This window comes from Acanthaster planci, linkage group LG01, assembly GCF_054643075.1.
Source record: "Acanthaster planci isolate LZ-2023a linkage group LG01, COTS_SCS, whole genome shotgun sequence".
In the NCBI taxonomy this organism is placed as follows: Eukaryota; Metazoa; Echinodermata; class Asteroidea; order Valvatida; family Acanthasteridae; genus Acanthaster; species Acanthaster planci.
The window spans coordinates 19,386,783-19,402,941 of record NC_141777.1 but is presented as its reverse complement, the minus strand read 5'-3'; the positions used below and the strand labels follow the sequence as shown (position 1 = coordinate 19,402,941).

At 44.0% G+C, this 16,159-nt stretch overlaps 1 protein-coding gene across 2 annotated transcripts in view; it reads right to left on the bottom strand.

Moving 5' to 3' along the window:
- Positions 1 to 1,063: 1,063 nt before the first annotated feature.
- Positions 1,064 to 16,159, bottom strand: part of LOC110988364 (uncharacterized) — a 28,887-nt gene continuing 13,791 nt past the window's right edge. The window contains exons 2-5 of one of the 2 annotated variants that reach the window (XM_087147354.1): positions 14,790 to 14,925; positions 10,300 to 10,423; positions 4,117 to 4,264; positions 1,064 to 3,132 (exon numbers count right to left, since the gene is read on the bottom strand). In XM_087147354.1, coding sequence (XP_087003480.1) covers positions 2,684 to 3,132; positions 4,117 to 4,264; positions 10,300 to 10,423; positions 14,790 to 14,925 — 857 coding nt within the window. In that variant the 3' untranslated portion in view covers positions 1,064 to 2,683. Of the gene's footprint in view, positions 3,133 to 4,083; positions 4,265 to 10,299; positions 10,424 to 14,789; positions 14,926 to 16,159 lie in introns of both variants that reach the window. The other variant, XM_022251784.2, reaches the window with a different exon arrangement.

Below are 16,159 nucleotides of genomic sequence, written 5' to 3'. Positions count from 1 at the left end.
CCCGAAGTACAGGGGAACATCGAGCTGACCCTTTTCCCAGACGTTAAGAGGACTGGTGCAATAGATGGACAGCTTTCTTGCGGGTATCCGTGATCACGAGCCTTTCGTGCTTATGCTGTTTATGCCTGAGATGTATCACGTCAGGGCTCATGCTGGATTTGCGTCTTTTACGAACTAGGCCCTATAGGAACTTTTTATTTTAATTTGGCACGGGGAGTCCAGTAAAGAAAATTACGTGTTTTGTTTTTCAATGCTCGAATAAAATAAAGTGATGACAGGAAGAACCGATTTGTAGTTATTTGTGAGCCGAATGTCGTATTCACGAGTTGGAATCCCATCGAAAATGATCGCAGGATCTGCACGTGAAAAGATGAATTATATGGGCCTAGTGCACGACTCGTGAGCCGTGCAACGGGTCTTGTGCTGCGGCACGAAACCCTCTCTCCACATGCCACAGTCAAATAGCTGCCATGCGGTTGTTGCGACGCTAAGAGAGCTAGACAAGGGGAAACATGGAAAAGTAATTAGATTTCTCATGTTGGCTCGCCTCGTGTAGTCGATCTCCGGACGCGCTCCTCTGCAGCAGATGTTTTAAACCAATTGATAATTTTCAGTCACTGTCTGCCGGGCTGTGAGGGCACACAGTTCTTTACCGCCAAATGAAATTCTTTCTAGTACGTGGTCGCCGATAGTCAATTTTCCCAAATTGAAACAGATAACTGTTATTTTTATCCATTGTCATAACTTGTCTCGCGTTTGATTGTCTGTGCAATGCATTCCAATCAACCATATTATTTCCTCTCGTTTCCTTCACCCAAGAAGTTATGTGGACATTATATTTATACCGAACTAAAATTCAGGTGATTTGCAAACAATGGCAACTACCGTCCATACTTCACATTGAGCTCCGCGATGCTTCAGTGCATAAGGGTCGAGTTATAAAAATGAAGTGACACTGGAATGCGCGGGGCAGGAAGTAAAAGTTGATTAGAGTCTCGTTTTACTCGCAGAGACATTACCGGTGTGACTCTTACCTTTTAACTTCAGTTTGCGTCTCCGACCTTGGGGCTTTTGTTCGGAACGCAAACAATTTTCCCAAGACACACTCACACACACTAAACTGATTGGTTACGCTTTTATTTTCACCTTGTGGAGTTTAAGTGACATATCTACAAAGTGAGGTAAATATACAAATGCCTGCCGTCTGAGGAATTAATTAAAAGGCAAGACCTGGCACGCCGTCAAACAAAATGCCAATTTTTCTCTCAACTCGTTCCCGCCTACCGAATCCAGAAGGGAAACAAACCACGAAGAAACAAATCATGAGCGAGGTGGTTTCGCGCAAAATTGCATGATTCAAGTTGTGCTTTTATGATGAAAAGCAATTGGCGCCGAAATTACATCATTGCAACCTCAACGACGTGCGTATTCTCTCCGACAATGAGAAGTTAGTGTTGCCGGCATGATTCGTCGATGGAGGTTTGCATAACGAGTGCACATAAATACTAATTCAACAAAATTGAGAGTACAAAGCAAGACGAAGTACGATGGTAAATCATTGACACGTTAATCGTACGAATTCTAAACTTTCATTTCAAAAAGAAACTATGAAACAATTAATCATGCCAACAGGTCTACAAATAAATAACCTTCTATACAGGCATATACATGAAACGTGCGTTACACAATTTCACCCGGGAGTTGAATAGCCTGAACGGAAAGTAACCATTTTTTTCACAGAGAAACGGTCCAGACAAATGCAATATTAGTACATAATTATGAATCAGGAAGTGAACCGCTCGAACCCACCATTAGCTTTATGCTTGGAATGCGAGACAACTTGGCGTTTTTGTCCAATCTGAATTATATCTTCATTTATAGTGAATTGTAGCGGTGAGTAGGTGATCCTATCCCAGCCCCTTATTCTTCCTTAGAAACGAAGGTCAGACGTTCGCCACCATCGAGTTACCAAACCTGCTTCGAAAGAGTCCGAATTTTGCCAAGAGTTGTTCTCAAGAGTACATCATAGACGCTTATATATAGACGAACCAATTCCAAATACACGTTTCAATCAGGTTTTTATAATGGTCGTATATACCCTCTGTTTTCAGTACCGGTAAGTATTTCATACATTTTTTTGTTTACGATTAAATTATAAGAAATTTACAACGTAAATAATCTCCAAGTATTACACTTTTTACAATTCAGAAATCGAGAGTTTCCCATGCTTAATGGTAAGAGAAGGTGAACACAAAAACATATGTACAAATCCGTCATCAAACTGTCACCATCTGAAGAAATATAATTACACATTCAATATACACAATTGAGTCATCAACCGAGTCCTAAATCGACCATTTAAAACACGGAAATGAAATTCTAAATTACAATGAGCTTTAAGTAGACCCTATACGATGTTTGGATGACAAAAAAGGGCTAAATACAGTGTTCGAAAAGCAGTGGGTGAGAAAAGTAACGCAATAGGCGAATATACACGTACAGTACATGCATTAATACATATTATAATCACTTGCTTTATATCCACTGTAAAAAAAAACAGTACTCATGACTTCAAACGCGTGATTTTAACACACCATTTTTTCTAAGGTTTGAGACGGCGAACGGGGACAGTTTTTTTTTCTCATTAAATGACAGGCTTAGTGACACTGCCTGGTGTTTCGTGTCAGTGCAATGAAAACATCTCCAGGCCGGCGGAGTGCCCGATGCCAAGTAACCGGCCGCGTTCATGCTTGTCACCCGCCATTGAGCGCTCAGCGCTCGGCTCGGTGTCCGACGACTCCGGTGCTGATGAGGACGAACTCTTCTCGCCTCCGGCGTCGTCGTCGTCACTACCGCTGCGCCGCGTCGCCCCGTCCTCCTCCCCCCGCGGGGCTGGGGACTCCAACCGGCGGCTCGGGGGAGCAGACGCAGTCTGGCCCAGGATCTTGGAGGTGTGTTCGATGGCCTTGGCGCGCAGGGAGGCAATGCTGTTGGACCGGATCTGGTCCTTGTCCTCGTAGCAGGGTTTATCCTGCTGACTCGGCGGTGGGGACCCGACATCTTCGTCTCTGGGCTGCCGGTCCTGATTGTCCTTTATTTTTTCGGCCACTTCCAGTGATTTCTTGTGCATACCTGAAAATAACCACGAAGTTATCTAAAAATCCCGCAACTTCACAGGCAAGAATGATTCAACAAAATTCAAGCCACTAGAGTACATTTAACTCGATAAAGCAAAAAACAGGAAGGGGCGAAACTCATATTAAAAATCTAAAATCAAAAAACATAAAAAACATAATTGATTATAAAGGATGTTCAAAATTTGGAAGTAAACTATGAAAACGACAACCATAAGAAAAATCCCGATATGAAATGAACTAAGCCACGTCGTACCCAAAAAACGAAGTGCTCCTTTATGTTCACCCTGTCTTATAAGAAACCAGGAAAAGACTCCGACAATCCTGGGGAACTTTCAATGGCAACAACGCCAAGCTTCCAGACTTCGAGTAAGCACTGATCACAGTTACCGAATTTCAACGATACTTTCAGACAAGTAGCGTAACTGGGGAACATTTTACTGGGGGCATTTCAAGGGGAAGGAGGGGTTCTCGGAAAGGGGGAACTCATTGTTTAAACACTGTGCCACTGACCAAGGCGGGCTGTCACCAGAGTTTGTTTCACTCCGATTTCTGAACGGGCGGGGGCATACACGCGGCACAGACCTCGAGCGGGGGAGGGGGTTCCCAATCCCCCTTAGTTATGGCACTGGGCAGTTTCATAATATACACCATATCTACGCCGTCGGCAAAGGTTGATTAGACACCAAGGCCGATTTTGAAGGGCAGGCTCCGCTTCAGATTTTGTCTAAATCACACACACCCAATTGCTGTTACCGTCAAACCTCACATTAAAAGATTTTAGGTGACATTTTTCCGAGTGAAGTAAAATATAGACCAGGAAGTTCCCAACGTCAGGGCGGCAATAAATACGCTGGAGACGAAGATGAAGTTTGGACTCCACCCCCTACCCCGAAAAAAATACCCCTTTTCCTAAATCCACTCCGATTCAACGACCGGCCGGACATACCGAGCAGCCAGGGCGCGCAGCACTCTCCATCACCTTTTTCCGACGACTTGAGGATGCTTTCCGGCAGCGGGAGTGAGTGCCGGACCATGGCGCCGTACAGTCCGTACTCAGCCATGACGCTACTCCGCCCCCAGCACTTCTCCCTCTTCCGCCACTTGGCTCGGCGGTTCTGGAACCAGACCTGCATGGAATCGACGGCCAAGAAATGAGAATAATTATGTGAGCTTGATCAATTTGCCCATTTGAAAAAAAAAGCTAAGGGCAGAACCCCAACCCTGTGCATTTCCTCAAGTTCTGTCACGAAGCATTAAAAAAAATGCCAAGCCTTCTGGAGTTTACTTCTGCCTAGGAGCATTTTGACACCAATACGGGCGATTCACAATAGTGCGCCTCCAAGAGTTTGCAACGCGTTGGCGAATCACATCGCGCGAAATGTGTCGACCATTTTCAAAAGCGCATTGGGTCGACAGATTTCGCGCATTGTGATTGGCCAACGCGTTGCAAACTCTTGGAGGCGCACTTTTGTGAATCGCCCGTATTCCACAAGAACTGGATAAACCATTCTCACGAAAGTCGTGTGTTTTTTTTTTCAAACACACTGGGCCACAGTCTAGTTGTAATAACATTTTACGCTTTATTGGGCGTGGGGTCATTTCCCGGGCTGACGTGCAATGCCAAGGCACGACATGGCACGACATGTCATGTCGTGCTTCATTCAACAATGCATTGCGAACAAATCCTACAGCCTGGCTTCATTTGTGACCTTCAGTTGGCAGTAATAAAAACCACTAAAGTAGTTGAAAATTGAACAAGCAACAGAGACAATCCCTTCCCGTGGATAATGATAACACACACGCTGAAAAATTAAAGTTTAAAACCGTGCAGGAAATATCAAAATAGTCTTTATTTATTGTATTTTTTTCCCTCCAAAATTAAGGCTCTTTTGAATCTCCAGGTTCGCTTTTGCTCGGCTTTGTGTCAAGCTCCTCCTGATTTTGATGTCTTTCATTTTCATCCAGTCTGTTCTATGTCTTAATGGACTTGTTGAATTGTTCGGCGGCAACTGCAGTAGTTTCTCAAGCCGGTCACTGTTTGAGGCCCCAGCAACCTGGGACCTAGAGACCCCGTCGCGGGGCCCACAAACTCTTTTGCACGTTTACGCGTGGCAGACACGCAATGTGTACGCCACACTTCTCTGCACAGCCTTGGTTCATTCAACTCGCTTCTCCAGGGTGATGATTAACTGTTCCATTAATACCCATTTATGCAAACGGTTACAGCACCGGAGAAAATTAATCTTCCAGTACATCCAGATACAATGACCAGTCCAGGGGGAACTCCGCGCGAAATAACACCTTTATACCTTATTTGTGTAAATTTTGTAGCGACACAAAATACATATCGAGGAGCTCCTCTCGGCCTTTGAGCGTCGGTAATGCCGTAATGGTTTGCTTTTGCGAAAAGTGTGCGAACTGTACTGGTGACCGCGAAGCTATTAGATGAAGATGCTGATGAGAGACTGTTATTTCCCCAGATAGGCTGTGTTTATTGTGAACGGTCGGGCAATGACATACTGACTTGATGTTAATGTTGGCGTACAAAGGACGCGCTTGGCTGCGGCAAATTCGCGCTCGCATCCCCCACGGGTAGACAGCCCGGAGGGCAGAGTATTAGCGGTTATTGGTCTTTAGTTTGATTAGGCCTATAGCCCCCGTTCCGTCCGTCCGTCGGTCCATCCAAGCCCCGGTTGAGAGCTCAGTATCTCAGAGCTAGGAAGGGAAGAAAGGCCCTCATACGGTGCCGAATGGGAATCCAGAGCACTTTCCACGGAAAATTCTACAATGTGCATACCTTCTCCATTTTGGGAGGAATTCGCCGATTCGGTTGGCAGCGGGTTTTTTTGTGTGTTTGGATGGCCTCAGAGGGGTGGGAGTAATACACTTAAGATCCCCGATATATCTGCTCCTAACTCAGTCGTCTACACGTTTGATTTTTACCGGTATTTGAGATTCTTGATTTTGCTGGACAGAAAGTGAGAGAGAGTGTTAGGCCCATGCTGATGACATTCTACTTTTTTTTTCAAATGACAGGGTTTGAAAAAAGTTCATCAGACTGACCAAATCATGCTGCCCGTTAGTGATGACATTTCAGCTGTTTTATCAACTGCTGAAAACAACGGTATGAATGGTATTGCTCATGCCAAGCTGATATTTTTCGGTCAGTGCTCTTTGAAACGGTTGTTAGGCTTCCTGCTACCATCGTAGCTTTGAAGCTATACTGTTTCTGCACGCTAGACAGTAATACTGGTCACGGTATGTTTCTGTTTTTGAGCTGTTCAAATTCACGGCCGACGCTGCTCGCATGGTGATTTCTGACGTTGAATAGCGCTGCTTCTCTGGCCAATCTTGATGCGTTCTGTTTAAATTTACTCCCAGATTGTAAGTCACATAAAAATCGACAGAACTGGCGGGCTGATGGTCCGGCTGCGTAATTACGTCGTTTAATGACAAACGCGAAAGGGACTTTTGATTGGCGAAAGCACACGCAATCGAAGCGGTAAAGACAGAGAGAAAAACACTGCCAAGGTATGGGGGGGCGGTTGCTGCATGATAATTCGAGACAGTCGCTTGAAGTCACGTGCTCACGTGGTAATGGAAGATCTTGTACGTGACTCTGGGGTCCCGCTCATTGCTTTATCCGCACATCACGCCACAGCTATAACGTTGCAACTCATCGGGGCCCCTCGAACAAAACAACCGGAGCCGGGGCCGTCTTCCCCCTAGTCCTCCCCCTCCCGTCAATTTCAATTTGGTGGATGCGAACAGACCTCGCCGGGACGGGAATGACGAAGGAGGGGGGGAGGGGGACAGGTCGGGGGATGAGCTTTCGCAATTAGTTCAATGGAAGATTGATAATCTCACAATTGTTGATACTGGGTGCGCGGCAGAACAGCATCAGGGTGCCAGACTGTGCCTGTGCCTCGCGGCCCAATCCGTGATCGAAATCCCGTCTACAATTTAAGCCCCGATAAATTAGTAACTAATTCGCCGTGTGTTCCTTCGCCTTGCGATGCATGAAGCAGTAACCAACAGTGTACAGCGAGTGCGGTTAATCACAGTGTACCGAGAAATAAAACCAGAATCCGTTGTCAATACAGTTTAACTTGTTATTTCAAACCAGCATCTTGTTTGTAATGAAAACAGTTCTCATCTACTTAGTTTTGTCACTCTCGTACTAAAGGAATTAATTATCTCTTCGGGTGAGAAGGCGATTAAACGCATTTCATTGATCGTGGACCAAAACCTCTAAAGGTGATGTTAGTTCAAGAATCAGCAGTTCTTATTTTTTATAATTTTCGATTCGGAAACTTCCTTTAAGCCATTTAATAGTAAAAAAAAAACGAGACCCACTTGGATGTTTTGTTAACGCTCGCAAACAATTATAGAGTTTTATTATTATTTTTGCCGCTACTCTGTCGTCCTTTGATTCAAAAGACATCGCTGTGCGCATGTTTTGTGGCTGAAATATGGGACAACTTCAGGATTCGGAGACGAATTTACTGGGGGAAAAAGAGACTATGTTTTCTTGCGAATCGTTTTAGTCGGTCCTATGTTCAGGCCCATATTTATGTTCTTAGTAATTATATTCCATGCAGATATAACAAAATAATAAAATCGGGTAATAGAACCCAGAGACGTTGGTGCCTAATTCTCTGCGGCACCAGACTGTAAACGCACATGCGTATAGCTTGCGGGTAATATTCAAATATGCAGTTGACTCAATTGTCGAAAACCACTTTCAGGGGTCGTATGTTTAATGTTAAATTGGCCGACGACTAATACATCCAGGACGACCGAAAGTGGCCCTTGACAAACCGGGGGCTAGTAACCTTGTGACCTTGACATATCGCAGTTTTAAATGTAAACTTTTCGGGAGTGATGGGCGGGAGATGTTATGCAGACTTGATCTCAATTTGCCGGGCTACAGCTAGTCAGTGCGAAATGACTTCTTTAAGGAAAACCGACCTCGTTTCAAAACGGGCAAAGAGTGCCTGCGCAATGCATGCAGTCAACCTTGAAGCCAGACCGAAAGTGGAGAGTCTCTTGCTAACTCTGTACTCTTCCGAAGTTACCTCGACCAGACGCTTAATTTTTCGCGAGTAGTAGATCCCATAGATAGACGGTGCACGGAAGGTCGAGCCAGCATGCGCCCGATGCTGTGGCTTGATAAATGCACAGTTTGGGCTATTAATTCAATGTGCCGAAATTGATTGCCCCATTTCGTCGCGCAAGGGAGGGGGGGCGGCATTTGAGGAAAAAAGGAGAAGAAGACGAGGACGATTGGAGAATTGGAAAACCGTTGGCAAATTGAAGTCCCGACTATCTTCCAGGCGAGTGCGGTCAGTTAAGGTAATCAACAGCGCTCGGATGAACGTGCACGAATATGTGCAATCAGGCACGAATTTTAGAAATGCCGTCCTCCACAACATTGCAGAGTATACTAAAAGAACCATCTAATAATGGGTCTCCCATGCGTAGAAAGGCAAATTGTCCCAGTAATTGTTAATTAATCATCTTTTTTTGTAAGGAACGTTCCCCCTCTCAACCGTTAGTTTTATTCGTGCTTTGTATGAAAGGTTTATGCGTTTTTTCATCTTCGAAGCGACTGCCAATTCCAGAAGTCACTTATTTTGCGGTTGATTAACTTGGAGTTAGTTTGTGACTACGTATATAATAACAACAAAGACTTACATGTCTGCATCTAAAACCGTTGGTCGAGGGCGCATACACACGTGCGTGCTTAAACGTCCCGTGAGGTAGACAATATAATTTTGTGCAAACCTCTCTGCTTTCGAATCATGGAAAAACACTGGATTCGAGGCTATTCACCAGACTGTGATGTTGCATCTTGAAAATCCTCACAGGGTCGAAAGACAGGCCCTGTGTATTATTAGGCATACGTGTTTACGCGATTGCCGCTAGGTTGCTCAAGCCGGATTGAATTTCATCTTTAGCCTCCCCCCCTCCATAATACCCCTTCTCCCAACCCTCAGTGCCGGCTTCAGTCTTTCTTTCTTTCTTTTTTCGCAGGCCCGCAGGCTCCGGATGAGTTTTTGATGGCTTACAAATTGCTCATTTTCCAAATTGGAAAAATTAAGACGGCTTTGCGACGGGGACACCCCGATAGTAACCCGGCCCACCTAATTGCTTTGCAGATGCCGGGAGACGCCGCGGCGGGACCCGTACTTTGCTCGCGCCAATAACCATCTTCCGGATTTCCTCTAAAGTCGTCTTCCATTTTTTTTCCTGCAAAGAGGCAGCAAGATCTAGGACGGGCTTTCTAGAGTAGAGTAATTCCCCTAATCCGCTTTTCTCGCCGAATCTCAGCCTCCTTAACTCCCCCAAACGTTGGAAATTATCGTTGACATGCCTCGTGATTCCGATACCACACGGACAATGATTCGTATAGCCTGTGTTCTTCATAACAGGCAGGTTTGGATCAATGCGGCAATAAAGAGGCTTTTCTGAAATGAGACTAATGATTTTTTTACGCTGCAAAAGTACTCTTCAGTTTCAAGGCTAATATTTCGTACCCTCGTTTGCGGAACCCAAACAAGCAATTGGAGTGTGGCTCTTTTCAGAACCACACTTACTCAAAAGAGATATCCTTGCACGATGCTACCTCAAAGCTCTTCACCTAACCATCCACCTTTACCAAATGGAAAGCTTCGAAACTCAACTGAAACAAGCAAGTTGCATGGTGCTGTTTTCCATGGCTTCAGAATCTACATACAAGGGCATTAAGATCTGTGTCTAGGTGGGTCGTCTCATACACCGGGGTTTCAAATTGAAGTAAACATACTTTTGTGAATACATGTTTAAATGGTCGTTAACCGAGAGCGTGACGAAGAGGAAGTTTACATGAAATCTGGCAGAAGACAGCAACAGGCTAAAGGTGTCTTTCCTAAACTCTAACTTTCACGGAACTCAATAAAAAATAAATAAATAAATAGGTAAATAAATCGATTGAGTGTGGATGTTTAGTCTTGACATCAAACAAGTTTCTGTGCTCTCTAACAATCCTTCAGAACCAACAAAAAGAGAATACTTAATTTTAAAAGATCACAACACTGTACGAACGAGTGTTGGGGCCTGCTAACTCCCCCTCCGGCCATTTTTGGCGCTGGCAATGCTCCAGCTAGGGCGGGTCACATACCTGGATACGGTCTTCCGGGAGGTCCGTTTTGAGAGCCAGCATCTCTCGGGCATATACGTCGGGATAGTGGGCATCTGTGAAGGCCTTCTCCAGCTCCTCAAGCTGGTAACTTGTGAAGATCGTCCTGGAAAACAGGAAGAGAAGGAAAGTGCAACATGCTGTCCGTCCAGTTACCCTAAGAATTGCGTAACATGGACAACATATTTTCTTTGGTTGCGGAGGTAAACCCTTTGCGTGAAGCAGCGCTAGACAAAACTTTTTTTTTCATTTGAGTGGCGTTCTTGTGCATATGTCTGTCAGGCCGACTTCCACTTTCATGGAAACCAACCCGAACTGTGCAAGCATGCAGCCAGAAATACCAGCTTAGGTTTAATAGTGTACGCGTGCAACATAAAAGGAAAACAGTAATTTGTTTACAGTGAGCTCATACAACCCATCTAAATGCACCTGGGTGTTTGTAGCATTGGCACCCACGTAAATAGGCACAAGAGCCGTCCGCCGAGCTCATTAATAACAGTTAAACACTCAAAATATTTGTTATTAGAAAGTTGCAAGAGCCATGATATTCGGGAATCGAAGAAAAGTTTTTCAATGTAATATTGCGTGGAACCTCTGGCCTGGACTGAGGGCTTCCAATTTTGAGCAATTTGGGCGCCATTGGGTCCGAAAGTGGCACTATTTGGCCGTTTTGCAGAGGGAGGGTTTCTCAAAATGGCTACTTTTCTGGGCAGGGACATCTCTCCATTTGAGGGGAGGTCTGCTTCTGGTGAGAATTTCTCAAAATTTCATCTGTCAACCCCCCTCCAAAAAAAAGAAATTGAAAGGAAATGAAAGGGGACATGTCGAAAATCGTTCTTCTGTGCAGCCTGAACACCTGTGAGAGTTGTGAATATTTTTGAAATAATTGTGAAGTAATGGAGATTTATCACTGCTGTCTATGGGAATTTATACTTGTGGTGCACCCTATACAATGTACAAATTCTGCTTAGCCCTAGACTCTTCAACATTCGAGAGTTCACGGCTACATGTCTTCTTTTGCCTTTTGTTTTTTTTATTACTTTCACATCCCGCCAGGGCATTGCAAGTTTGGATATTCCCGTTTTACCTTAAATTATCCTAAAGCCTATCAATGCTCATGGTATTGAATGCTTGCTATTTGTTTTGTCTGTACTTCTTTCTCTAACTGTGCGTTAAGTATGAGTCAGGCCACCTACTCCACTTGACGAACGTCAGCCGTCAGCCACGAGTGCCGGGCCCCACCAAAATTGGCTTCACCAAGACTAAACATTTCCGACAAGTGACAGCCAAAACACGGCACTAATTGGCGCAGGCCAATAACGCAGACGGCTAGGCAGCGATAAAAGGACAAGAGAGACGAGGGGGCGATTTTCTTCGGGGTGATAGACCAGGAGCGGTGAGATAAGGGGCATTTCGGGCCGACCAACACCGGCTGGATTTTTGCACCGCGCACCGGTCCCAGGAATGTCTTGTCACGTCATGGCCCCTCAGCAAACGGGGTTTGACCCGTTCCCGCCGTCCTCAGCATGTTTCATACGACACGGTTTACCAAACCTGAAGTGTTTGTCAAACAAACAGCTGCCAACTCCGCGTCGCCCGACATCAATTTGTAAAATATTTTCATGACAAATTGCCGGCCACTTTGGGTAATCAGTGGAACAACTTCAGTCGTACTTGACATCAATTTTCGGGGTTGGTTAAAGTTGTACCTGTCATTCTTACCTATAGTGCCGTTTGTCCAGATCAAAACGATTGGGTGAAATGTCGTGTGCACAGTAGACATTTCTAATAATGAGTCATGTTATAGATGCATCCCCATTCAGCAAATCTACCATGTAAATGTTGGTTAAAGTCCATTCGTGTGTGACCTGGTGTACTTTCCCTTTGTCATTCCTCTCAGGAACACAAACCAAACATTCACACCGAAATTGCTCGGAAACGTATAATTTGTTTAGGCCTTATTATACAGCGACTTGGAACAGATCTTCAAAGGAAATTGTTTCAAGCTGACCGTTCGTTTTCCTTGCATTCAGATTCATTCAGATATAAATGCCTTCATTGGGATAATGTGCATGCATAATTTTCAACTGGTTCTCACAAATTGGCCATTTAGGATTTATTTGGCAATCTCGAAAGACAAGAGAGCTTCTGGAAGAAACTGTAACTCATGGGAGGGGGAACTACATCATGACCTTGTATGAATAATTTTTAATCACTCATTGAAGCAAATGGATTCATGCACGTAATATCTGTACTTTGCATCTGTTAATTCCTCTCTATTCCTACTAAAATTCTTAAAGACTTATTTAGCAGAGATCGTCTGAGGTTTGATTCAGGATGGCCTACTACTGAAGAAAGGCAAATCCAGTAATTTCTACCTTCTAAATCTTACATATAGGTTTTGTAAAACTTACCTGTCAAAACTTCAGTGCAGTGAAATAAAGCAAACATTCCATTATCAAGAAATCGTATAGGCACCACGGGATTTCAGTTATAGCGCCAAACTAGCATTCAATAAGCTAGAGAATCGATAGCCTGCTATTCGATACAAGATTTCGAAAGTCAAAGAATCACTGGACCAGTCTTGTTCAAGAACTGAGTCCAGAGATCAGCCATTGCTAGCTTGGAATATTACTGCAAAATCTAAGGGTGGCTAATTTGGGTCGACCAACGAATCAGGGTTTTCTATATACATGATGTTTATATTCATATATTGATACTAATCCTATCTAAGCTATAAAGTGCGCTCAATGTTTGACAGTGCCATAATGGGATGTTCAACGCTCAAGTTTCTGGTTGATTTATCAGGGTAAAATTTTGGCAACGGTTTTGATGAGTTTGTCCGAATGTGTGGGACTTATTTTTCAGCAACAGCTGGCAGAATTAAAACCTTATTAAAAGGTAGGTAATGCTCTTTATTCTTGTACATTCCTTGAAAAATGCACCCTTTTGTTTCAGTTAACTTCCTTTACAGTCTTTGTTTATCTATTTTTAAAGGTCTTTGGTGCTTTGGGGGTTTCATGCTGATGCCGAATTTCCATATTCGTAATAAAAACTTTTCAAGGGAAAAGCCTCAATGTTACATTGATTTGTGCACAGAAACCTCTGGCATTTTTTGGTATATTTTTGTCGTGCTGAATTCCCATAGTGATTTTCTGTTGTTAAAGGACGTGACAACTGCAAGTCATCGAGCAACCTTATCTCATAAATGTTTCAATGAGCTAATGTTATGTTAACAATTTGAACAGAAAAACCCATAAACTGACCCAACAACAGCACCCTCTGTTTTCTTAAAGCATATACATTTTTAAATGTTTATTTCGTCCTTTATTCACACCACTTAATCCCGTAGGCTGAAAGATTGGTTTCATACATTGAAATACATTATAAAGTTGCACAAAAATGTGGCTGAAAAGGGGGCGTTGCCTGAACCCTTTAAGCATTAAATGCCTAATCATTGAGAAGTTTTGCCCCACTAGTCTGTCCTGTATTGTTTCTACGATCCAGTCACAGGTGGCTGAATTTTGGCCATGTGGACCCTGTAGTGTGAAAACGTGCATTGCATGTTATTTTCCAAAATGTGGTTCACTCTCAAGTAAAACAACAGAAAAAGGACCTGTGTTATTGCTGTCTTGCCGGTTTTCATTTGTCGGTGGGTTTGTTTTGCATGTCTTAACACTTATCTTCAGTAGGTCCGCTTGGATGATTCCTTCCGGGGAAGGTTCGTGAAGTTTATGAACCGCCATACGGAGCAACGTGATTAGGGAAATAATTTATACCTCCCAACAAGTCCAGGCGATCGCCGCAGTTTGTTCAGCCAATTCAATTTGACTTCGCTGCCTTTGGGCATATAACATATATTTGTATGTCCGTTGCAATATCGACATTTTGTGCACTAGATTTGACTTGCTTTCACCCTTGAATGGAAACTGGCTAGTTCCTCGTAAAGTCAGTAGAGTAAATATATTATCATTTTCCTCCCAATAAATCAAATTAGCGGGTTGAATTTGGTCCCTTACCCCAGGATATACACGGTAAGACGAATCGCTCCGCACAGATGAAAAACTCCCAGCCCTTTTATACCGACTTTTATCGAGTTTCTCAGTTTTTGTCTGATATTGTTCGCAAGCGTTTTTTGGGTCCATGGTCGGTCCCTGCGTCGGTCGGTATAATGCAAAGTTGTGACGTCAAACTATTACGCAGCAAAACCTTGCTTTCACTAACGAGCAAATCCCGGTTTTTATCGTCTTCCCATTAGAGTCTGGTAATTAGTGAAGCAAAATAAATGTCATGCCGTCTAGCGTTCCCTATCTCTCATTGTCAAACCAAGTCACTCCGCTGACGAACTCGCGTAGAGGTTAGACCTGGGCCTGGGCTTCAGGCAAAAAGGGACCTCAACATGTTAGGAAAATGAACATTCCACGAGGAAGGATATATGCTTGTCAACATGATATCCGACAACTTTCAGTTACCTGTGCCTCCTTTTCTTTCGCTTCTTCTTCCCGTTGCTGGACGGTAGTAGCGGGGACTGCTGGCTAGGAGGCGGTGTCTGACTGCGCAGGAGCCCGCTGCCTCCACTGACGCTCTCCTCCCCACTCTCGGAAATATCTGCCAAAAAAGGGAATGTTTTAAACTCCAACATTGTGGACTTGATTGCGTTTTAACAGAGACTTTTACTTCTACAAACTGAACAATTCGGAACACAAATACAATATAATAAGTCAATTTTTGCCTTGGTTATACTTGCAATATTCCAAATGAGAGCGAGACAAATGAATATGATTTTATTGAACCCCACATCAACAATACTCTTAGGGTCGGTTCATACTTGGTGGGAGAGCGACAACGAACGCGAATTTCTGACGTCAAATCAAATGTTTGTGCTCCGGATCCGCAAAAGTTGAACACATTTCAAGTCGAGTGAATTTCGCTGTAAACGTATCGTGACATCAGCGTTGATTCACCTTTGCATGAATGAACCGATTCATAAATCGGCCCAATGATGAAGACACAACAAATCAGGGCCCAACAGATTTGATGCCAAGACGTGCCCTATTTGAAAAAGTGCTTTGGTTGAAGACAATCATTGTTTTCGCAAAAGAACGTGTGGGTTAAGACGTAACGCGGGAAGTGATTACAGCCTTGTTGCAAGGCAATACACGTTGAACCGCGCCCACTTCTTATTCCCGTGTTATGGGGATTGTTAGGGGTAGGTGGGAATCTAGAAGGAACGTGATGACGCGAGTGGCTAATGACCGGATGCATTGCGTAGGATTGTGCTCATTTTGCTGCTCATATGCTCATTTTGCTACTCACGTTGCTGCTCATTTGCTCATAAAGGAGCAGCGAAACGAGCAAATGAGCAGCAGTGTATCACAGTCATGCTCCAATACATTTATGGTATCAAACAATACAAATTTCTTTTTATCTGCCATTAATTCAGTGTGGGGGAGAGCTCAAGGGTTCGCAGGCGGAGGCCTATCCAACTGGGAAAGAGGAAAGCAACTTTGCCCCTGGGGACATGTTGCCCTTTTTTCTTATTAGCGCAAACTCTATTATACACGGTAGGCTTGAATCTTTCCTCGGGGGAGGGGTCTTTTTATCAAGAAACGATCGTTTTCGAAACACTCCAACATTTTGCCCCTTCTCCGACTCGGAATTTCGATACGCCACTGGTCATAAATCCCAGGAGGGGGACGCAAACTTATATACCCTACCCCTTTAGCCATTTCTTCTGACAGCGATGCTACATTTTGTAGTTATAGAATGTACCCACACTTGTAAGTCCTCTCGAGTGTGGTACTGCATATTTGTCATGAGAAGAATTGGCAACAAGGGCAAA